We start from the raw sequence: 19391 nt of genomic DNA on the forward strand, positions 1-19391 counted from the left end.
TGTTGAGGGATAGAATGGCTTGTGGGCCATAGAACTGACTGACAAATTCAAATCAAAGCTGCCTGTGGATCTGGCCTGGTTACAGCTCATCTAGAGCAAATCTTTATTAGTATCAGTCACTTGTAACTTTTCCCCTGTCTTTCATGTAAATACTGCTGCACCAACAATTTTGCCAGTTCAGTTACTTGCTGGCTGCTCTATAATCGGTTTAAATGAAAGGAGATATCTGTTCCTATTCCTGCAGCTGCGTAAGGATGAAGTTCTTGAATTATACTTTTATATAAAATTTGTAGTTGAGATCAAGTACAATGTCATAGAAGTTCTGTTAACATAGGTTCTTGAAGTGTTTTGTCAGAGTGTGTCCTGGTTTGGTTGGAGATAAGTTCATATTTTGAAAATGTTTAATCACAAAATGTTAGATACCTGCTTTCATAAGTATCCCAAGAAATGTCAGCACATGAATGTATTCAGTCCTTTGAACACAATAAATCCAGACCATTAGAACATTCACACTACTTCATGAAGAAAATTATGGTGTTCTTATGAGAACTGAGAAAACTGGAGTTCAATGATGGGAGACACTGAAGACATACAGATATATATATACAGGTTTCCAATTTAAAGATCTAAGGGAATGGCAATTTTAATACAAATTATTAGAATGGAGAGTCTCTTTTCCAGGTTTTTATCAGTTTTCTGCAATAAACCCTTTTTAATGAGTCTTCGTGGACTGCATACATTTCCATAGCATGGGCTATCTATGTACATGATACATTTTTCAGTATTGCTTGGACATTGCGTTCCAAGCAGTTAGAAATATGTAACTTTCCAAAAGCTTGTCTGGGCTTTGCTGGGCTTACAAAAGATGGTAATCACTCAGCTGCCCCCAGCCCCTCCTGTATTTGCATCTTCTATGCTGATGCAGGAGCGGGTGGCTGAGTGAGGGGCTGCAAATCCTTTACACTGGAGCTGCCAGCAGAGACCAGCTGGGAGGAAAGGCAGGAACATGGGGTTCTGTAGGGGAGGAGTGCAGTGCTCTGGCTGTGCATGCATGGCTTTAGTCTTCAAGTCCCTGGACAAACTTTCTTGAGTTGCACTGTGGCTAGCATCTGCTAGCACCTGTGCTGGGTCCAGGTCTGCTTGATGTTTTCACTAGCAAACCTACAAACTCAGGAATCGAATAGAAGCTGAACTTATGTAATCTCCAGACAACAAAGCTAGAAATGGCAGTCAGAATCTTGGAGAGCAGAGTATGAATTTGTTTGTTTTAAAGCAGCAACTAGGTGGAAAAATATTGAATGAATTCAACCAGGGAAAAATCAGCTGGGCTGTGTTTGGAGGAAGTTCTTCATGAGTTCTGACTCCTGAAAAAAAAACATTTACCATTTTCCCTGAGACGTTTGGTGATAAAAGGGGCAAAAGTTGAACTAGAGCCTTGAGAGGGCAAATGACAAGCTGAAATTATGGTCACAAGTACAGTTTGCAAGACATTAAGTAATTGTGTTGCTCTCTTTGCTATGGGTAGGTGTGATATTCTAGCCCTTGGTCCTTTTCTGGATATTGTTCCTCTGAAAAGCATGCAAGCAAGGTGATGACTCTGAAGGGGAGCTATAAGGACAGTACGAGCTCTGAAAAACGTCTTAGGATGACAGATTGAGTTGTGTTGGTTTAGTTTAAAGAGGAAATTATGAAGTTGGAATGAGAAGAGAGCAGTCTTCAAAGTACCTAAAAGGTTGGTGCAAAAAGAAAGGAAGCAATATATTTTGCAGTATCCTCTGAAGATAAGACAAGAAAAAAATATTTTTTGTTGCAAAAGGGAAGATGTGCATTAGAGGAAGGCAGAAAGTTGAGGAAAACAAAATTCCTTCTGTGGAATGTTTTGACTGAGATTGTCATTTTGATTCATTCAGGGAATCACAGTTTGTATTTTCAGCCTCAGTGAGAGGAGATGCTCTCAGGAAATTGCATACATAACTGAACACAGTAATAATAATTTGTGTGCAGTTTTCAGTGTTTATGCAGGTGACGACTGTTGCTCAACAATATGCAGTTGTTGTCTTTTCTTGAAGTAAACATCAAAGTGATCAAAGGGCTTTTGGCAAGACCTCTGGTTAGAGTAGGTCCACCTGTGTCACTTCTTGCCAGCTTTCTGACACAGTGATGCATGTGGGTTGTGATTGTGCAAGATGTGTACAGATAAAAGCCCAGGATGGGAGCGGGGGGTGGCTAGTGGAGAGCATGTCTGGGCAGGGGGAGAGGCAGAAAGCGAGGGCCGTGGAATAAGGCGTGGGGATGGGGAGGGGGAAGGATGGGGCGCAAGACAGGGCAATGTCAGATACTGAGACCAGAGGATAAGAAGCTGCAAAGCTGGTTTAATCAGAATGCTCTTAAAGGCAAAGCCCATAAGCTTGCTAAAATGCTTTGAACAGCATTCTTCTCCTTCTGGCAAAGGGAACTCTCTTCCCTTGCAGAAAAGTGGTAGTTCTAGACAAACCCCAGAGGTTTTCTGTGCCATTTCTTCCTTTCGTCAGCCAACCCCCATTCTTGAGCCCTTCAGTCTTATATTGCTTTTCAAGGCAGGCACCTCCCTTCACTGGTGAGGGATGGGAAAAGCAGGCCCACAAAGAATTAGTTTTAAGCTTCTGATGGATGCTTCTATAGCTGCTGTTAATGATATTGGTCCTTTGGGATTTGCCCTTGTTTACTTAATCTATTACCTACTTAGTCTGTTTTTTCTTTCTTTGTTTTCTAGACTGTCTTCATAAAAACCAAGCCTTAGGTAATCATACTGGCCCTTTGTGTTCTCCCCACAGTACAGCCAATAGCTTCTTGCAACACACAGTAGTCTCAAAGATAACCCATTTCTAAGATTTAATGAAAACAGGCAGATAGGTAGAGGGGACAAAGTGATTCTTCAGTGCCACAAGGGACTGCCAAGTTTTAGTATGCATTTGTACTTCATTTCTCTTCAGGTTCTTCACAGTAGCCAGTCTGGTTATCTGTGCTACTGTATGAAATGGATCCATAGAAAATCAGTTTTTAGTTAGTGCTAATGATCACAGAACCATTTGCTTCTCTGTTGGGTTAAAAATTGCTTCATTTCCTAAATAAAATGGATGTGGATGTTAGTAGCAATTCCATTTTTAATGAATTAAAAAAAGAAAAATTGGATACTGGAACTTCAAATAGATATTTAGTGTCAGTGTGTAATAGCATATGAATAACACCAAACAAGCTACACAGATAGAAAAAAACATGTCTCCCTCAGGCCATCTGCATCTGCAGTCATCTGCAAATAGGAGTAGCAGTCCTGTTCACAGGAAATAAATAGTGGGTAGGGTAGTAGGAAAATGCTTGGGTCTTTGAAACAAAAATAATAAATCCAAGCGCTCAGTACTGCCATTGATGCCAAAAACATCCCCTAGGAAAGACTAAGGTCAATTACATTTCCTTGCTTCTCCCACAGACTAAGGCTATAGATATGGAAAGTTGCAGCAAAGTTGGTTGATGTACAGTAGCTGGCCATCTCCCAGTGAGTTGTTCTGCATGAGAACCCTCAGGTACAGGTGGAAGTGTTCCAGCATAAACTGTGAATGAGAAATTAAGTGTTAGACAAGGTCCTCTCAGAGGATTTTCATGAATAAGGCCTGCATTACTTCGCTGTCATTATGGCTGACACTTTATCTTCACAAAAAGAAATTAACATTTTCATCAATAAAGGGCTCCAAACTCTAGCTGAGACGTAATTCAGTTCAGTTCCTTTAGCGTGTCCAACACTTCATTAAGTAAAAACAGGCAGCACAGTCCTGTGAAAAGAAGTTTGATTCATTCATGATGAAGTCAGTGGTAAAGAACAGTGTTCACCGGTGTAGGATTTGGGCCCAGGCGTCTACTTAGAATGTGAAGTGTAAGTTATTGTTCAGCATCAGCGCTGTAGGTCTGGACCCATCTTGTCATCAAAATCAATTAAGAGACGCAAACACAGTGCTAAAGAGAATTGAGGTTACATTTGCCAGATCATGTTTTAGCGTAGCTTTTTTAGACAAGACAGCTGAGACTGTCAAATCACACAGCCCGGGGTGCAATGAAACCTACTGCCAATAAAAGTCTTTCTGAGTTTAAGAAAGTCAAGAGCACTAGACTGGTATACAAAAATCTTCTAGTTTTCAGTGATACATCATCACCGTTGAAAGAACCGTTTCTGAAGACAGTTGAAAGGACAAACAATCAAGGAATGCTAGTGAATATATGTATGTATCAATGCAGCTAAGGATGTCTTACTTTTAAAGAAGCTTGTGGATCATCTAATTCTTTTCAGTGCCTGTAGCATTCATAGACTTGGCCCAGATGCACACTAATTTAGTGTTTGTAACTCCACCTAGTAATGATAATTGAATGGCTTTCTTACCTTCATGATTGTTTCTTAGCAAATAAGCTTAATTTATTCTGCTTTGATCACTGTGGTTATTTCTCAGTGTCAATCCACCTAAAGTTGTCCAAAAAACTATTATCAAAATATATTTGAAGGTAATACTTGTCTACTAAACTGAAAACCGGAAAAACTGATTACAACAGTCAAAAGTTTTTAAGTTACCATCTTGGGAATAGAAGGCTTGCCAATATTTTAGTTACATTCCTGCAAAAAAAGACCCTCTCACACACATGCAGCATAGATTCACGGGAGGCTTCTTCAAGTTGCAACAATAAAAATAATCTGGGATTATAATAGTTACTTTTGAGGGGAAAAATGATTTTACATACAGGTTAACTGTATTAATAAAATTTGAAATTAGTAGTCTTTCTGATGAATCAAACCATGTTTGGAAGCATCAACGAATATATTTTCACAGTTACTACTTCTTTGTGACATTAGAAAATTTTCACATCTTATTAAGTCCTTGAATACTTTTTATGTTATGTAATGTAATGTTCAACACTGAGTTGTTGAGCACTGAATACAACTAAACATTGGGAGGGGAAAAAAAAAATCCTTCAAGGCATTAAGGATTTCAAACCCAGGAAGGAAATTCTCTTGCTCTGGACTTGGGACTAATACTTTTCATGTAATGGACTGAAGGGGCGGGGAAGCCTGGAATTCTAACTATGAGTATGGAAAACATTTAGTCACTCTTGGAATGATATGAATGTTTTTACAGGAAGCTTAAGTAAACACACATGCTGCTGCTTAGTAGGCTGCAGTTAACTTTTTTGGACAGCAGACAAAATTTAAACAAGTATATACACTCCAATGAAATACTGTTGAGCAGCACACCCTTCAGGACCAGTTTTTAGCCAGTTAACAGGTAAAAACGTTCAGTAATGAGTTAGACTGCTGTTCACTTGTGATTTTTTTCTTAATTTTTGTAGTAAATATTTGAATGCACTGATGCTATATTTCTGTAAATCAGTTGATGCTGGTTTTCCAGGATTGGAATGTCTTAATCCTTCTAGAGACAGTTTGTGTTATAAAATACTACAGAAGAGGGAGCTATTTCACTTTCCCCAAATACAAGCATGCCCTTTATTATTGGTGTTAGAGGTCTTTCTTCACATATAGAATGTGATTTTGACTCATTTTTTCCTCCCTCCCTCCTTCCCTCCCTTCCTTCCCCAGAAAATGCTTTCATTTCATACTCACTATAAGATGCTGAGCTGACTACTCTTCATGTATAGCTAACATTTTCTCCAAGTGTTGCAGGGCTGGTCACTGCCAAATCTGAACGCACTGCTATTTTATGAGTCATCTCTCTGGGATTAAAAGTCATTGTAAATTAAATGCATACACTTCAGAGTTATGTTCTGAGTTTGTGGCTGATCACAATAAGGCCTTTATGCAAAGCTTCTTGTTGTTATCCTTCGTAATGAAGAAAAAAAAAAAAAGATCTTAATAGTTAATTATTGCTAGAAGTACTGGAAGTATCAGTGGGCAGAAATCATTTATGGAATTAATTAATTTGTTTTCCCATTTATACTCAAAGGATTTTGTGATTTATTTTTTTTTATTTTTTGTGATCGATAAATATTTTTGTGGTCCAAAAGGGGGGGGAGAAGGGGGAAATATACTGTAGAGCTCACAAGTAGATATAAAGTTTCTCTGCGCAATACCCTGAAAATGTGTTTCCATGTTCTCGCCTTTTTAATAATACACACAATAAGTTAATCTATTTTATCTGATTGCCTTTAGCTATACTATAAACCAGTTCACATTAACAAGATGGGAATATGAAAAATGGGGCTATGGAGTTCTAGCGTAGAGTGTTGAAGCATACAATCCCACTTCTCATGCTACAATTATCGCATTTAAATTTTTGTGTTTGGGGTATTCAAAGGAGATAATTTTAAAGCTCTGTAATAATGTATCTATAGAGCTTATAATTTTATGTTTTGATGGAGCATGTTTCTATGATGCAGATTTAAATGTCTTTGTTAATGTGAAGTTAGCAGAAAATGCTGGTTTTGTATAGATAAATGTACGTATAAAATGTAACCAGAAAAAAAAAAAAAAAAAAACATATATAAATAAAATGTTTGCAGTTTCAGGGTCTAAAGTATCCTCTCTTTGCCATATTTTATTTGATATATATTTATTAACTGATATCAAACCATACTCTGTGTTGTAGTTTATTATATAAACAACATAATATTTACATATAGGCATATGTAAATAATTCTCTGATATATTTGGGACTCTTTACACCAAACTTTGGTAGCTTTCAAGCATATGTGTGCTTAGAGCAATACTGAGTTGAGCTGCACAAGGAGCATGGATGAAGATGATTAAGAGAAGAAATCAGACCCCCTGTGTCTGTTTAATTGGGATAACCATTGTGCTTGAATCAAACAAAGTAATTGAATGAACATGTTTGATTTATATTTTTGTTTTACTTCTATGTGAAGGAAATATAGTTTTATCATAATAGCAGATTTTTTCCCTTCTCTTTTGAGAGGACAACTGTTGCAAGTGGAATTAAAATCTGGACTGATTCAGTAGTGTCAAACACCTGTCCTTACATGCCTAGTTTCTTGGGGTTAAGATACACAGCAGTCCAGTCTAATGGTCAATTAGAAGCAGCAGTAAAAGTTCTGTATTTGCTTTTAAATTCATTCATATTTAATAATATGAATCTAGCAATTGAATTGGCAAATTTGAAAATTTCACAACATGCAGAAGGAAAAAAAAGAAAAAAAAAAAAAAAAGAAAAAGAAAAAAAAAGAACACAACAATTACTTCCTTACTTCAAACCGATTTTGAAAAAGCCAGTAGTAATTTCCTTGACACAGGGAAATTTCCTTGACTCAAAGTCTGAAACAAAGCATGTTTTGATTTTAAATGTACATTCCAAATTAAACAAAGCAAAAAAGCTTGTTCTAAGTATTCTTTGTGTCATAATAATAATAATAATAATAATAGGCTAAATAAGATGTTTTTAAGGTATTAACATAAAAGAGAACAAAAAAAAAATGGCACTGATTAAAGCCGGTTGCTGCTGTCAGCAAATAACATTTCAGAGAGAATTGCTCTGTTTTAACTGCCTGGAAGAAATCTTGCTTCTTGAATAGAGAGCTACTCCTTAAGTCATTGTGTAAATTTCAGAGAGATGATACTACACAAGCATATATTTTTATTGAGTTAGAAAGGTAATCAGTATTTGGTAAAAGCAATACAAAAACAATCAGAAACTGAATTGTTAATCCATGGATTGTATGTAGTTCCCTGATTATGATCCATCAAGGATATTTCTGCTTTCACTGGAGATGTCCTGAATTTGTGTGAAATTGAAATTCTTAGAATTATACAGGTTGGAAGGACCAGGGATTATCTACCTCCTGCTCAAAGCAGGTCCACTTATAGCAGGCTGTTCTGGGCCTTGTTCCAAGGAATTTCAAGGATGAAGATCCCACAACCTCAGTGCGCTAGACTTTGACCACCCACATGGGTGTTGAAGAGGATCAAACAAACTTGTTTGAAGTTGTAATTTCTCATGTTCACACTTGTACTTTTTGCCTCTCATCATACCCTTGACCACTCCCAAGATGAGCTTGGCCTATCAAGAAGTTACAAGACAGCAGAAGAATCCCCCATTTGTCCTCCTCCTCCTCCATGCCAATCAAGCCACATTCTCTCATCCTGTCCTCTTATGCCACGTGTTCCAGCCTCTGACCAGTTTGGTGGCCCTGTGCTGGACTCACTCTGGTATGTCAGCCTCTCTTTTGTTCCAGATGTGGAACAAGTCCTAAATAGAAGGGAAGCATTACTTCTCCGAATGTACTTGCCAAGCTCTGCAGGTACCTCTTGTCCTTCACACAAACCAAAACTGAACAGTTGGTGCTCTCTTGTAATACACGTGGCTGTAATACAGCTAAGTGGAATCCTTTCGCTGATATGAATTCAATGTCCTATGTTCAAATTTTATACAATTTAAGGGTATGAAGGAAAATTGGTATAATTTTTAATCCAATATCAGCTGTAGAGGTTGTTGGGTTTTTTGCTTGTTTGTTTGTTTTTGTTTTTGTTTTAATTCTCCTAAAACTAACTAAACAATTTTGTAAATAGAATCTCCAAAGTTTGAGGGAAAATTGAAATCTTTAATGAATTGTTCACTTTGCCATTCAGATAAAAAATAGAATTCAAGAAGATTGCAGTAAATGGTCTTGGATTTTTGTTGGGTTTTTTTGTTTGTTTGTTTGTTTGTTTGTTTTCTCCCAGGACTTCAACAATCAACAGTGTATTTTATTTTTTTCTTTATTTTCTGGTAATTTTAAATGCTCAAACTGTGTGTATAATAAAATTCTAATCTTAAGAAACTTTCCCCCCCCCCCCCCCGGTGTCATTGAAACATGGATACATCAGTTTCTCTCAATTTCTGAATACTTCAGCAGAGCATTATCCTAGTACACTAGTACTCATCCAAGTGTAACAACATATACATATGACAGTGGCTGTTGCCACTGTCAGAGCCACAGTTCTAGACTAGATGCACCATCCCATGCTCTTCTGTGTGTCTGTATATACATATTATTTCACTTTTTCAACAGAAGAAATGGCTCTTTGTGACAAAAGCTATGTCACATCACTCATGGGAGAAGTGGATGGTCTCAAACATTAGAAAATAGGAGAAAAGAGAGGTTTGAGGACTGTTTTTCTTTCTCTTGCAAAATATCCTGGGTAGAAAAATGTCAATGAAAGTGGTCTTACTCCACCTTGACAACTTTCCTTTTTTTCTGATGGACAGGTTTTGTGACAGTATTGCTAATGTAGGCACTGATAAAGCCAGTTCCAGGCATTGTTTCAATGTCACTGTCTTCCCTTCTTTCCCTGTAAATATGCACTTTGATTTCAACCCCTTCGGGGGTTTGATCACATACTGTAGAGTTTGTTCAGTGGGGCAGACTGATAGACAAACAGCAGCTGAAATATCTACTGTGGATTTCAAAACTTTTGAAGTTACTTGTAAATAAAATGGCAGATATTGAACTCTGCTGTATCCTTGTTTATGCTCTGTTTGGTGCCTCAGATAGGTCTGGATTTCAAATAATGTTTTAAATCTGCCTTCAGCCTGAGAGCAGCATCACTTCTCATCTTGAAATGAGGAGGAAGAGAATGTGCAGTGATGTCACATAGCAAACTTAACTATGGTATAATTAAATGTTAACAGATTGTGTGACAATAAAATTGTCTTGTGTATTTACTCCTCTTTAATCTAATGTAAAGAAACTTTTCTCTGGGATGGGACATGCAGACTGATTTTGGTTTTTCCTCCTTGATTTACAATTTTATGATTTCAGTTATTAGCTGAAGAGTATTTATAGCAAAGTGAAAAGTGTAAAAAAAATAAATGTTCAAAATGTTGATCAAGCTCATAGCAAGCAAATTAATAATCCCCTGCACTGAAATTCAGCATAGAAAGTTTCATGCTCAGAGATAGTATATATGGCAACAAGATGTTCTAATAGAAATCTGCATTTAATCTGATACTTCACATCAGCAAAATCTGTTTTATTAAAAAAAAAAAAAAATCATCCAGACTCTCTTCAATCCCTTTCTCTTTATTTTCTTCTTCACTCTTTCTACAATATAGCTTTATTGTTGTAAAAACACACAGACAGAAACAGCACACATTTTTCCCACCATTGTCTGTTCATTTGTGCACTAGATCTTTTTTTTTCTGCACTTTCTACTGAGAGCAGCAGTGAAAGCCTAAATCGGATCATGTGGCCATACATGCTTTTTCAAGCCTAACTACTGCTTGCTTATTCAAATAGCCAGCAGCCTGGCAGCAGCAGAGCTGGCTTTATTTGTTGAGTCTTGTCTAGCGAAGTGAAAAGGTTTGATAGTTTTTTTTCTGACTGCATTTTTGCACATGTGGGGGTAGGGAATGAAATTATTTCTTTTGTCCTGTACTTGCAGCTCATTGAGAAGCAGGCATGCATATAAAATTACTGTATCTCAGGGCTTACCTTTAGGGATAGGAGAAGGCAAAAACAGATTTGTAAGCTTGCCTGGAAGCTCTCAGGATGCTGAAAGCAGAAACAAAAGTGAGAGGTAACAGCAAAATAAACTCCAACAAATACAAGACTAACAAAAATCTTTTAAATTAATAGCAACAGATTATTTTTGTCCATGCTAAGAAATACTATATTGCTGCTTGTAGCAAAATTTCAAAATTGGTGTACTGGTATCCAAGACATAAGACCAAACTCAAATAGTAAGTCTACTGTTTGCTTCACTTTTCCAGCTTACATCCACAAATTTTGCTTTGGATAGCATTAGTGCTCCAATGATTGGTAGTGTTTTTAACTACCATTGATTATAAGCAGTGCTGTAGCATTTTTGTCATTTAAGTATAGGATTTGGGCCGCCTGGCCATTAACCAGTGTAGCTTCAGGGAATCTGTTCTGGTCTTTTGCTTGTTTAGGATATTTTAGTTAAAGAAAACAGTGAGGTAGGAAAGAAGATTTTCAAAATAGGCACCAGATGCTAAGAATTAGTTTATTTGCAAAGGTAGTTTATATATTCTGCTCTAAACAGATTGGATTAATTAATGGAATTTCTGCAGTATATCACGCTATTGCTGTATATTGGTATGTTCTTCATTCCTAAACTAATGTTTTTTTGAAGTTGTGAATATTAGATATTAGACATGAATGTGCTTTAGATTATTGAATGAGCTGGAAAACAGAGTCCACTGAGATTAAAAGAAGTTTAGTTTGGGAATTCACTTATTCTAAAATAAAATGCTCATTATGGTTTCTCTTCCATACAGTACATGCAAAGAGCCATACAATGGAAAAAAAATAAAATTAAAAAAAAAAAAAAGAAAAAAAATAATTTAAATTAGAAGTGATTAGAGTCAAAAAGCACATAGAAGCTGTTATGCAAATTCCCAGCCTATATTTAAACAGAGCTGTTGGTGTTTATACACGTGATATGTGTCGTGCATGTTTATTCTCCTACAAAAATTGCCCAAGGATCAGAATTTGAATGGTATTTCAAAACTTCAAGAAAAGTGAGGAACCTGAACTATGATCTCTGAGAGAGAAGACTGAAGTCTTCCAACTTCCTCCTAGTGCCTATCATGCAGTTTTTTCTTCCAAACTCTGTACTTAGCTGACCTAATTTAAAAAGGATTAAAAATGTTCAGCCACTGCATAAACTGTTGTGAAGGGAAGAGAAGGGATGGGGGAAAGCTATGAAAGCAGAAAATTGTATAAGACAATGAAAACAGAAAGGCACATTCTTGTAATGGGGTAATTTTCACTTCACTGGAAAGCACGGGTGGAAAAGCTGCCTGCTGGATGCTGAACCAATAAGCAGGGAATTTTGTATTTTGGTTGTGTAGCAACTCTAGAAACTTCATAGATGTTGAGTATTGTTTCACTCTCAATCTGAGAGTAAGGACTATCAGCCTCTAAGGATAGCAAAATTTGCCTTTCAATGTATTTGATTTGGGGATGGCAGGTGGTAAGATATGGCAATCTTCAGTCCATGAAAATCTATATAAAACAGTATTTTATTGTCCTGATAATTTGTATGCTACTTCTCCATATTTTCAAAATTGAACAATTTATCTATTTGAATTTATTTAAAACTTAATTGCTTTAAAGACTTTTTCTCTTGAGATGGAAGAACAAGAAAAACCCAAACAATTGAAACAGTGAATTGAAAGCTCACATTTGTTTATTTAAAAGTTGTGCAATTTGTGTTTAGTTCAATATTAATAATGTTCATAACTAAATTCTTTGCTTCTTTAACACATGAGTTTTATAAAAAGCAAAAGATAGACACAATCAATCTCATACAGCAAGAAGGAATTTCAGAAACCAGATTTTTCATTCTTTCTGTATCCTGTTTTCTAATGGTAGTATTGAGCTTGCTATTTTCATATATTTGGGTTTTGTTTTATTATACTAACATTGTATAATAAAATGTATGAATATTTCTGGCTACTGTATGTACGAAAAACAATTTCATATACCAAAATGTTTAAGTGGTGTACAAAATAAAGCAAAGACTGTACATAAATATCTAATAATTGACAATAGTATCCCCAATTTAAAAAAAATGCAATTTGGTACTGCAAATTATGCTGTGTAAGAAGTGATGTTTTCAATGAATGGTCATGGTATATGGCTTCAAGATACCTTTCATACACTGTGTATCTTTCATTCCCATTTGGTATTCAGTCTCTTGTGCTTTAAATTTAAGTAAAAGTGATCTTATTCACATAAGGAAAGCTATGAGCTATTGAGTCACATGCTTTGATTCGCATCTTGGTAGTATCAATCAACTGAGCACTGTGGAAAGCTCCAGTTACTTAGTTCCTAAGAATTTCCATGGAGTTTTGGTGAAATACTTCTAGCAAAATAATGGGCAGAATAGGTATTTTGCATTCAGTTTTAAACTGCATATGCAAGAATGCTGTTTTCATAGTGAACAGAAACATTGTGTTGGTTTTCTCCTATTTTCTATTTTATGCAGATTTATAGTTTGTAATGCATATATCACTTCAAAACAAAGCCTGTTTCTTGAATTTTTTTAAGTGCAAAGAATATTCATGATTCAGAAGCAAAATTGGTTAAAAATGATTGTCTTTCTGTTGCACCATGTCTGCTTTTTATGAACTAAAAAAAATGCTGAAGTGATCTCAAATTTGTTTTATTTTTCTTACATTTAGAACCAACGTACATCACAATAGGTCCACCCACCTGTGAGATTTTGGTGAACTGCACTTTGACTGAAAAAGACTGTATCTATAATTTCAAACTGGATCAAAATGGTTGCCGCATTTGTCAGTGCAAAACTAGTGAGTATGCAAAAATAAAATGGCTTATATGTTTTATATCCAGATGTATGTGAAAATGTTAATATTCTGGTGTTTTCTTCATTCATAATTTTAGAGTGTTGTAATAGTAGTATACATGTGCTTTCTAGTTGTTCATCTTGCGAAGACAGGTCGCTGATTTCTGGCACTACTTGTTTGCTTGCTAGGAATGTGTTTGGAGGAAAAATGCAAATGTCTGAAATCAGGCAAAAATAACAGCTAAATTAAAAAAAAAAAAAAAAAAGTAATAATTTGGGACTTAACATTCATGATAGTGTCCCTTTGTGAAGTCTTATTAGACTTCTATGTTCCATTTTCCTCTGTGTTTGTAAAGAGTTCAAGAGCACCTAGGTATCATAGAACCATAGAATTATTAAGGTTGGAAAAGCCCTCCAAGATCATCTGGTCCAACCATCCCCCTACCACCAACATAAACCACTAAACCATGTCCCTAAGTACCACATCCTACCTTTTCTTGAACACCCCCAGGAACAGTTACACCACCACCTCCCTGGACAACCTGTCCCAATGCCTGACTACTCTTTCTAAGAAGAAATGTCTCCTAATTTCCAACCTGAACCTCCCCAAGCACAACTTGAGACCATTCCTTCTTGTCCTGTCGCTAGTTACCTGTGAGAAGAGGCTGAGCCTCAGCTCCCCACAGCTTCCTTTCAGGTAGTTGTAGAGAGCAATAAGGTCTCTCCTGTGCTTCCTTCTCTTCAGACAAAAAAAAAAAAAACAAAAAAAACAAAAAAAACAGTTCCCTCATAGGACTTGTGTTCCAGGCCCTTTACCAGCTTTGTACCCCTTTTGTGGACTCCAGGCTCCAGGGCCTTGATACCCTTCTTGTACTGAAGGGCCCAAAACTGAACGCGGTACTCTAGGTGTGGCCTCACCAGAGCTGAGTACAGAGGGACGATCACCTCCCCAGTCTTGCTGGCCACACCATTCCTGATACAAGCCAGGATGCCGTTGGCCTTCTTGGCCACCTGCTGGCTCATGTTCAGGCAAGCATTGACCAATACCTCAAGATCCTTTCCCTCTGCACAGATTTCCAGCCACTCTGTCCCAAGCCTGTGCACTTCAAAAACTCCTTATTGCTAAACAGCTTTTTTTTAACTTATTGTTTTAACTTATATTAAGCTTATTGTTTTTGAGGATCAAAAGTATTTGAAAATGATACTTTTAGGGGGGTGTTTGTATATATACAAACATATACTTATATAATTTTATTTCTGGAACTTATATAAGTACACTTGAGTTAAGATTTATGCAAATTTTAATTCAACGTCTATTTTTTCCCCAATGAAAATCGTTGGAGAATGTGAGAACTTTGCATGTATCAATGATGCATCTTCATAGTAAAGTAGCAAAAAACTATTTTCTCAATATGTTTCTTTAGGAATTCAATGTTTATACAGGAACTATAACGCAAGGTCAGGTTTGTTCTTGAAATTGCCAAACAGAGAACTGGAGGACATCTCAGCTGGAGGACGTATTGCTGTGCTCTTGTTGTGCTCACCAGCCCAGCCTAGGTGTTGGTTCAAACTACCTGTGTAATTTTATTGTAGCTCTACAGCTTCCTTGTAACCTCTGAGGATTCCACAGTTCAAGTGTTACTCCATTTCACCTCTTCTTATTTCAGTCCATTTGTTCTCAGTCACTTTCTAAACCTGTGTGACCATTCTAGGAATCCACAGAAGAAACAATCAAAGTAACACTATTAGTTGATCTGAGCTAGTGAGTTTTAAGATTGGCTTGGTGTTTTACTTAAGGAGCAGTAAAAGGTTTTGTCTTGGCACTTTTAACTTGTTTCTGGGAAGATGTGCATTTTTTTTTCCATTTCAATAAGGTGAAGGACAGGACATCTCAATAACAAATAAACAGATGGTAAGCAATAAAGTAATCAAAGATATTATTTCCATATTACCATAATGATGAGTTGTACTCGTGGTTAGGGTGACTCTTCATAGTTTTCCACATGAACTACTTCCTACCTTTTGAAATATGGATAGGAGTTTCCCCTGTTTATAAAACACACAGTGCTGTTTATGCCATTAGTTTCAGATTTATTAGTTATGTCTTATTTTATTAAGTAAATTAACAAAAATTATTGACAATAATGATTTTGATAAATGTGTTTTTAGCTTTTGGCCTAAAGAAGTGAATGCGTTTTAAACAAAACAGAACAGGAGGAAAAAAAAAAAAAAAAAGCTGAATGTACATCCTCCAATTAAGAAAAAGGATATGCAAATCCCTCATCAGTAGATGTGGAAAGGAAGGCTGATAAAGAGATTGGTGAATAAATTGCCTGTTTTTAAGAGACATCAGTCCAGCCCAGCTGAGATTTGGATTTTTACAGAACAACTTTTTCTTCACTTCATTTCTCCTTGGTTTTCATTGTTAACAAGCTATGGTCTTAAAAATGAATAAAATGGCTTTTAGATCAGGTGGATTTGTGATACTTGAAGCCTTTGGAAAACAGCTGTCACACATCCTTTTTACTCTGATTTTTCCACTACACCATTTAGCCAGCTTCTTGCCAGTGTGTTGCATCTTGACTAAATGGAATAGCAGTTACGCTACACCTTGCACATCCTCCCTAGAGAAGGGTAAAGAAATTTGTCTAAGGATCATTGGGATCTATGATCAGTCTCAGGCACAGGAACTAAAAATGTTCATACAACACAAAAATGGTGCCTTGAAACGAAATCGTAAGTTGATCCATCAAAAATACCAGAGGTTAAGAGAAAAGAAAATATCTTCTCCAAGATAAGATAAGGCACATACTTTATTGCATCCAGACTATCACATAAATGCCTTACTTACAAAATTAGAATTTAGTCAGAATTTAGAAAGTTCTACTTTTATCATGCTAATTTGAATTTCTTTTATTTTTTTCATTGCTGATATATTAACCGGGGTCACAGGGAACATTTGCTAACAGGAGTTTGACACAAAAAAGAATACGGACATACTCAGTAAATGTCAACATGTACACCTATGCATGAAGTCCTGCCTTCCAGTTTGTTGCACAGGAGGACCATCACTCCAAAAGATTGTTTCTTTTGTCCTGGATTACCAGATCACACGTGTACGCTTACCACATCCCAGGACACCTCTGTTCTTGCTTGAAGTGTTTCTGATTAAATACTGCCTAAGAACCTATTCAAGGGAATTTTTCTTGTGCTGGATTTGCTTGCAATTATTTTCATTTTGCAATAGCAAACTGTCAGGAGCAAACCTAATAGTATCATTTGTCTGTCATCCTTTTTCTCAGTTAAAAAACTTGAATTATAGATTGCTTAAAAATCTCCCAAGTTATTCAGAGAAGGGAAACCTTTATTTTCTAAAGAAATGAAGAAAAATAACAGCTTGGAAATCTTCATCACTTGGGGGATATCAGTCAAAATGACAGGAATAGAATTTTTCTGTCAAGTAATGTTTCTCACTTGCAAGGCTCTGGACAAATGTGAGCGAGGAGTGAAGCGAAAACAGTTTTAGGTCAAATATGCTGAAAACGTACTGCGGTAGTTCTCTGTACTTTCAAGTCCAAACTAGTTTAGTTGCATCTTGGCTCTCTGAAAATGTAAGAATTATGTAGAAGTTCATGTAGATGCATGTGGATTTATGTTTAAATTTGGAATGTCAGTATCTTAACACTGCACTCACATCTTCCTTGCTGGTCTGAGCTGTTCAAATTAGTCAGATTTAAAGTGTCTGAGTAAAGAAGGTACCTCTCATTACCGTTTGAAGTCACTTTCTCCTAGTTCCACTAATCTTCCAATTAAGTTTCTGTTCTTGCCAATTTCTCTTTAGTTATTTTCTCTGCAATATACATGCTTCAAGCTATTTCAGTCAAAATAAAACCAAAATGACAAAGAAAAAAGGAAGAACATGCAGCAAATCTATAAATTGTTCCTCACTGTTACCTTCATTTATGTTCCTAGAGCCAGAAATCAGTACAGCAGATTTATTTGAAATAATTATGTAAGTATGATATCACAAAACTTTTTTGGTGCTTTATTGCAATTTAGATTCAAGTTTATCTAGCTTGACTCAAGTGAACTAGAAATGTTACCATTTTCTTCTTTCTTCCTTCTCTCATACCGTAATTATAGAATGAGAGAAGGAAGAAAGAAGAAAATGGTAACATTTCTAGAACACAATGATTTTAATACAAGTTTACTTTGTAATTTATCCTTCTTTCTTGTTTTTGCAGTGAATGCAAAAACATGCTGTGAAAGCATGCAATGAAAACATTCAAGGTAAAATACAAAAAGCAGAGGCAGACCACTGTTGTTAGAGAAGGGAGGGGGAACAAAAGCGACCACTGAGCCAAGAGTGAACACAGATTAATAAGGAAAAAAAACTTGTAGTGAGTAGAGATGAAACCAAAAATGATTGGGGAAAAGGAATAATAACACTAAGTGGGAATGTACAGAATGTATATCATGTACATGATATAAAAGGGGAAAAAAATAATCCCGTTAATAGGAAACACTGCTGCAGAACACCATCACTGAAACCAAAAGAGTATTCCAGCATTAGGGAAAAAAATGATATGAGAACAAGAAATAAGTAGAAAAAAAGTAAGTAAGTAAGAAAAATAATCATACTGCATCATAGGTGCTGCAGTTGCCATTGTGTTTGGAGTGTCTAGGCCTGTGCTTTCATAGAGAGGACTGGAGTGGATTGCAATGTCTTTGGAAGGAGGCTAGGAGAATAATTTAGGAGAATAAAACAAAGCCAGTAATCAGATGTTTTCGAGGCATGACTCCTGTTGCTTCAAAGAGTACTAACCAGCACATTGAATAATATGTGCTAATTGCAGTAATTTAAGATTTAAAACCTGAAAGTTGTTGTTGAACAGTATATCATTTGTCACTGAGAGCCTGCAATGAGGGCTGGTAGTTTATCTTCTCTTGTCTATTCCCTATAATGTATTCATGGAAAGGAAAAAAGCCCTCTAAAGTCTATCCTGTGACTTTTGTGATAGACTACAGGCTTTTACCCCCAAATGAGTCAAATGTGAAGTACTATTCAGGGTATAAATGAAAACATGTTTGGCTTTAGTATATTTAAACCCTTCAGGTCTTATTAAAATTAGAGTATTTTTGTAAATTTTAAAATTAGTTGGCTTCATACAGAAGGGCTTACCTTTGCAGTTACAGGATGCAGTAGTCATGTAATTTCATTAATTGCAAATTGCTTGTGGACAAATGCAATTGTAGAAGGCTGTAGAGATAAATTGTTTTCCATGCACATTATAGTGCATCATCATCATCCACATTGTGTTGTGATCTGTTTTGTCTGTCAACACAATCTGTGAAATCAGTATTCAAAAATTAGAATTCTTTTTAAGTTATATGGTTGCACAGTTCTCTAAACATAAAACAAGCCATCCCATCCAAATACATTCCATATAAATACAGAAATATCTTTGAAGAATTTCTGATACCTTGAATGTGTAGAACATATCCTATCATGGAGTGAAAAAGTTGTTACTAGTAGGCATCTGCAGCATGAACATCAGTATTTTGTTGGTCATAACATTTCCTTTCATAGCTGATGGAGAGGAGTGGAATTTTAGTGCGGAATTTGGGTTTAACAGTGAATTGGGAATTGGTGTGAGACCTTTAGAAGCAATTGTGGAAAACTGGAGCACACAATTAGAAGGTTTGAGAAAAGTTAGGTGGGTGCACCTACCTGTCTCTAAACAGCAGTGGTAAAGCTTTTAAAAAATGTATGGTGTGCTGATGAGGGAAAAAATTAGGAAAATTTTGCAGGGGCTACAATGGGAGAATATATCTCAATTTGTCTCTTCTGTGTTCATCATTCAGTAGTTACAGAGTTTTGGATAATTTTTCTTAACCCACTCTTCCTAGCCAAAATTTGAATATTTGCTTCCTTTAATCTGTTTATGTAAAAAAATAAAAATAAAAACAACAACAAAACACCTTATTCACCTTATTCAGAGACACATTCTGAGCACTTTGAAGCTCTCTCAGTGTTAATTTTGTCCATTTAAATAATGGATATATAATTTATATTTATTTGGATATTGAC

The 19391-nt window shown here is 36.1% G+C and overlaps 1 protein-coding gene across 1 annotated transcript in view; it reads left to right on the forward strand.

Annotated features, from left to right (window-relative positions):
- CRIM1 (cysteine rich transmembrane BMP regulator 1) overlaps positions 1 to 19391 on the forward strand; it is a 180875-nt gene that overhangs the window by 129338 nt on the left and 32146 nt on the right. Inside the window, exon 8 of the mRNA XM_005022232.5 lies at positions 13176 to 13304. Coding sequence (XP_005022289.2) covers positions 13176 to 13304 — 129 coding nt within the window. The remainder of the gene's footprint in view (positions 1 to 13175; positions 13305 to 19391) is intronic.

The sequence above is a fragment of the Anas platyrhynchos genome, chromosome 3 (assembly GCF_047663525.1).
Source record: "Anas platyrhynchos isolate ZD024472 breed Pekin duck chromosome 3, IASCAAS_PekinDuck_T2T, whole genome shotgun sequence".
In the NCBI taxonomy this organism is placed as follows: Eukaryota; Metazoa; Chordata; class Aves; order Anseriformes; family Anatidae; genus Anas; species Anas platyrhynchos.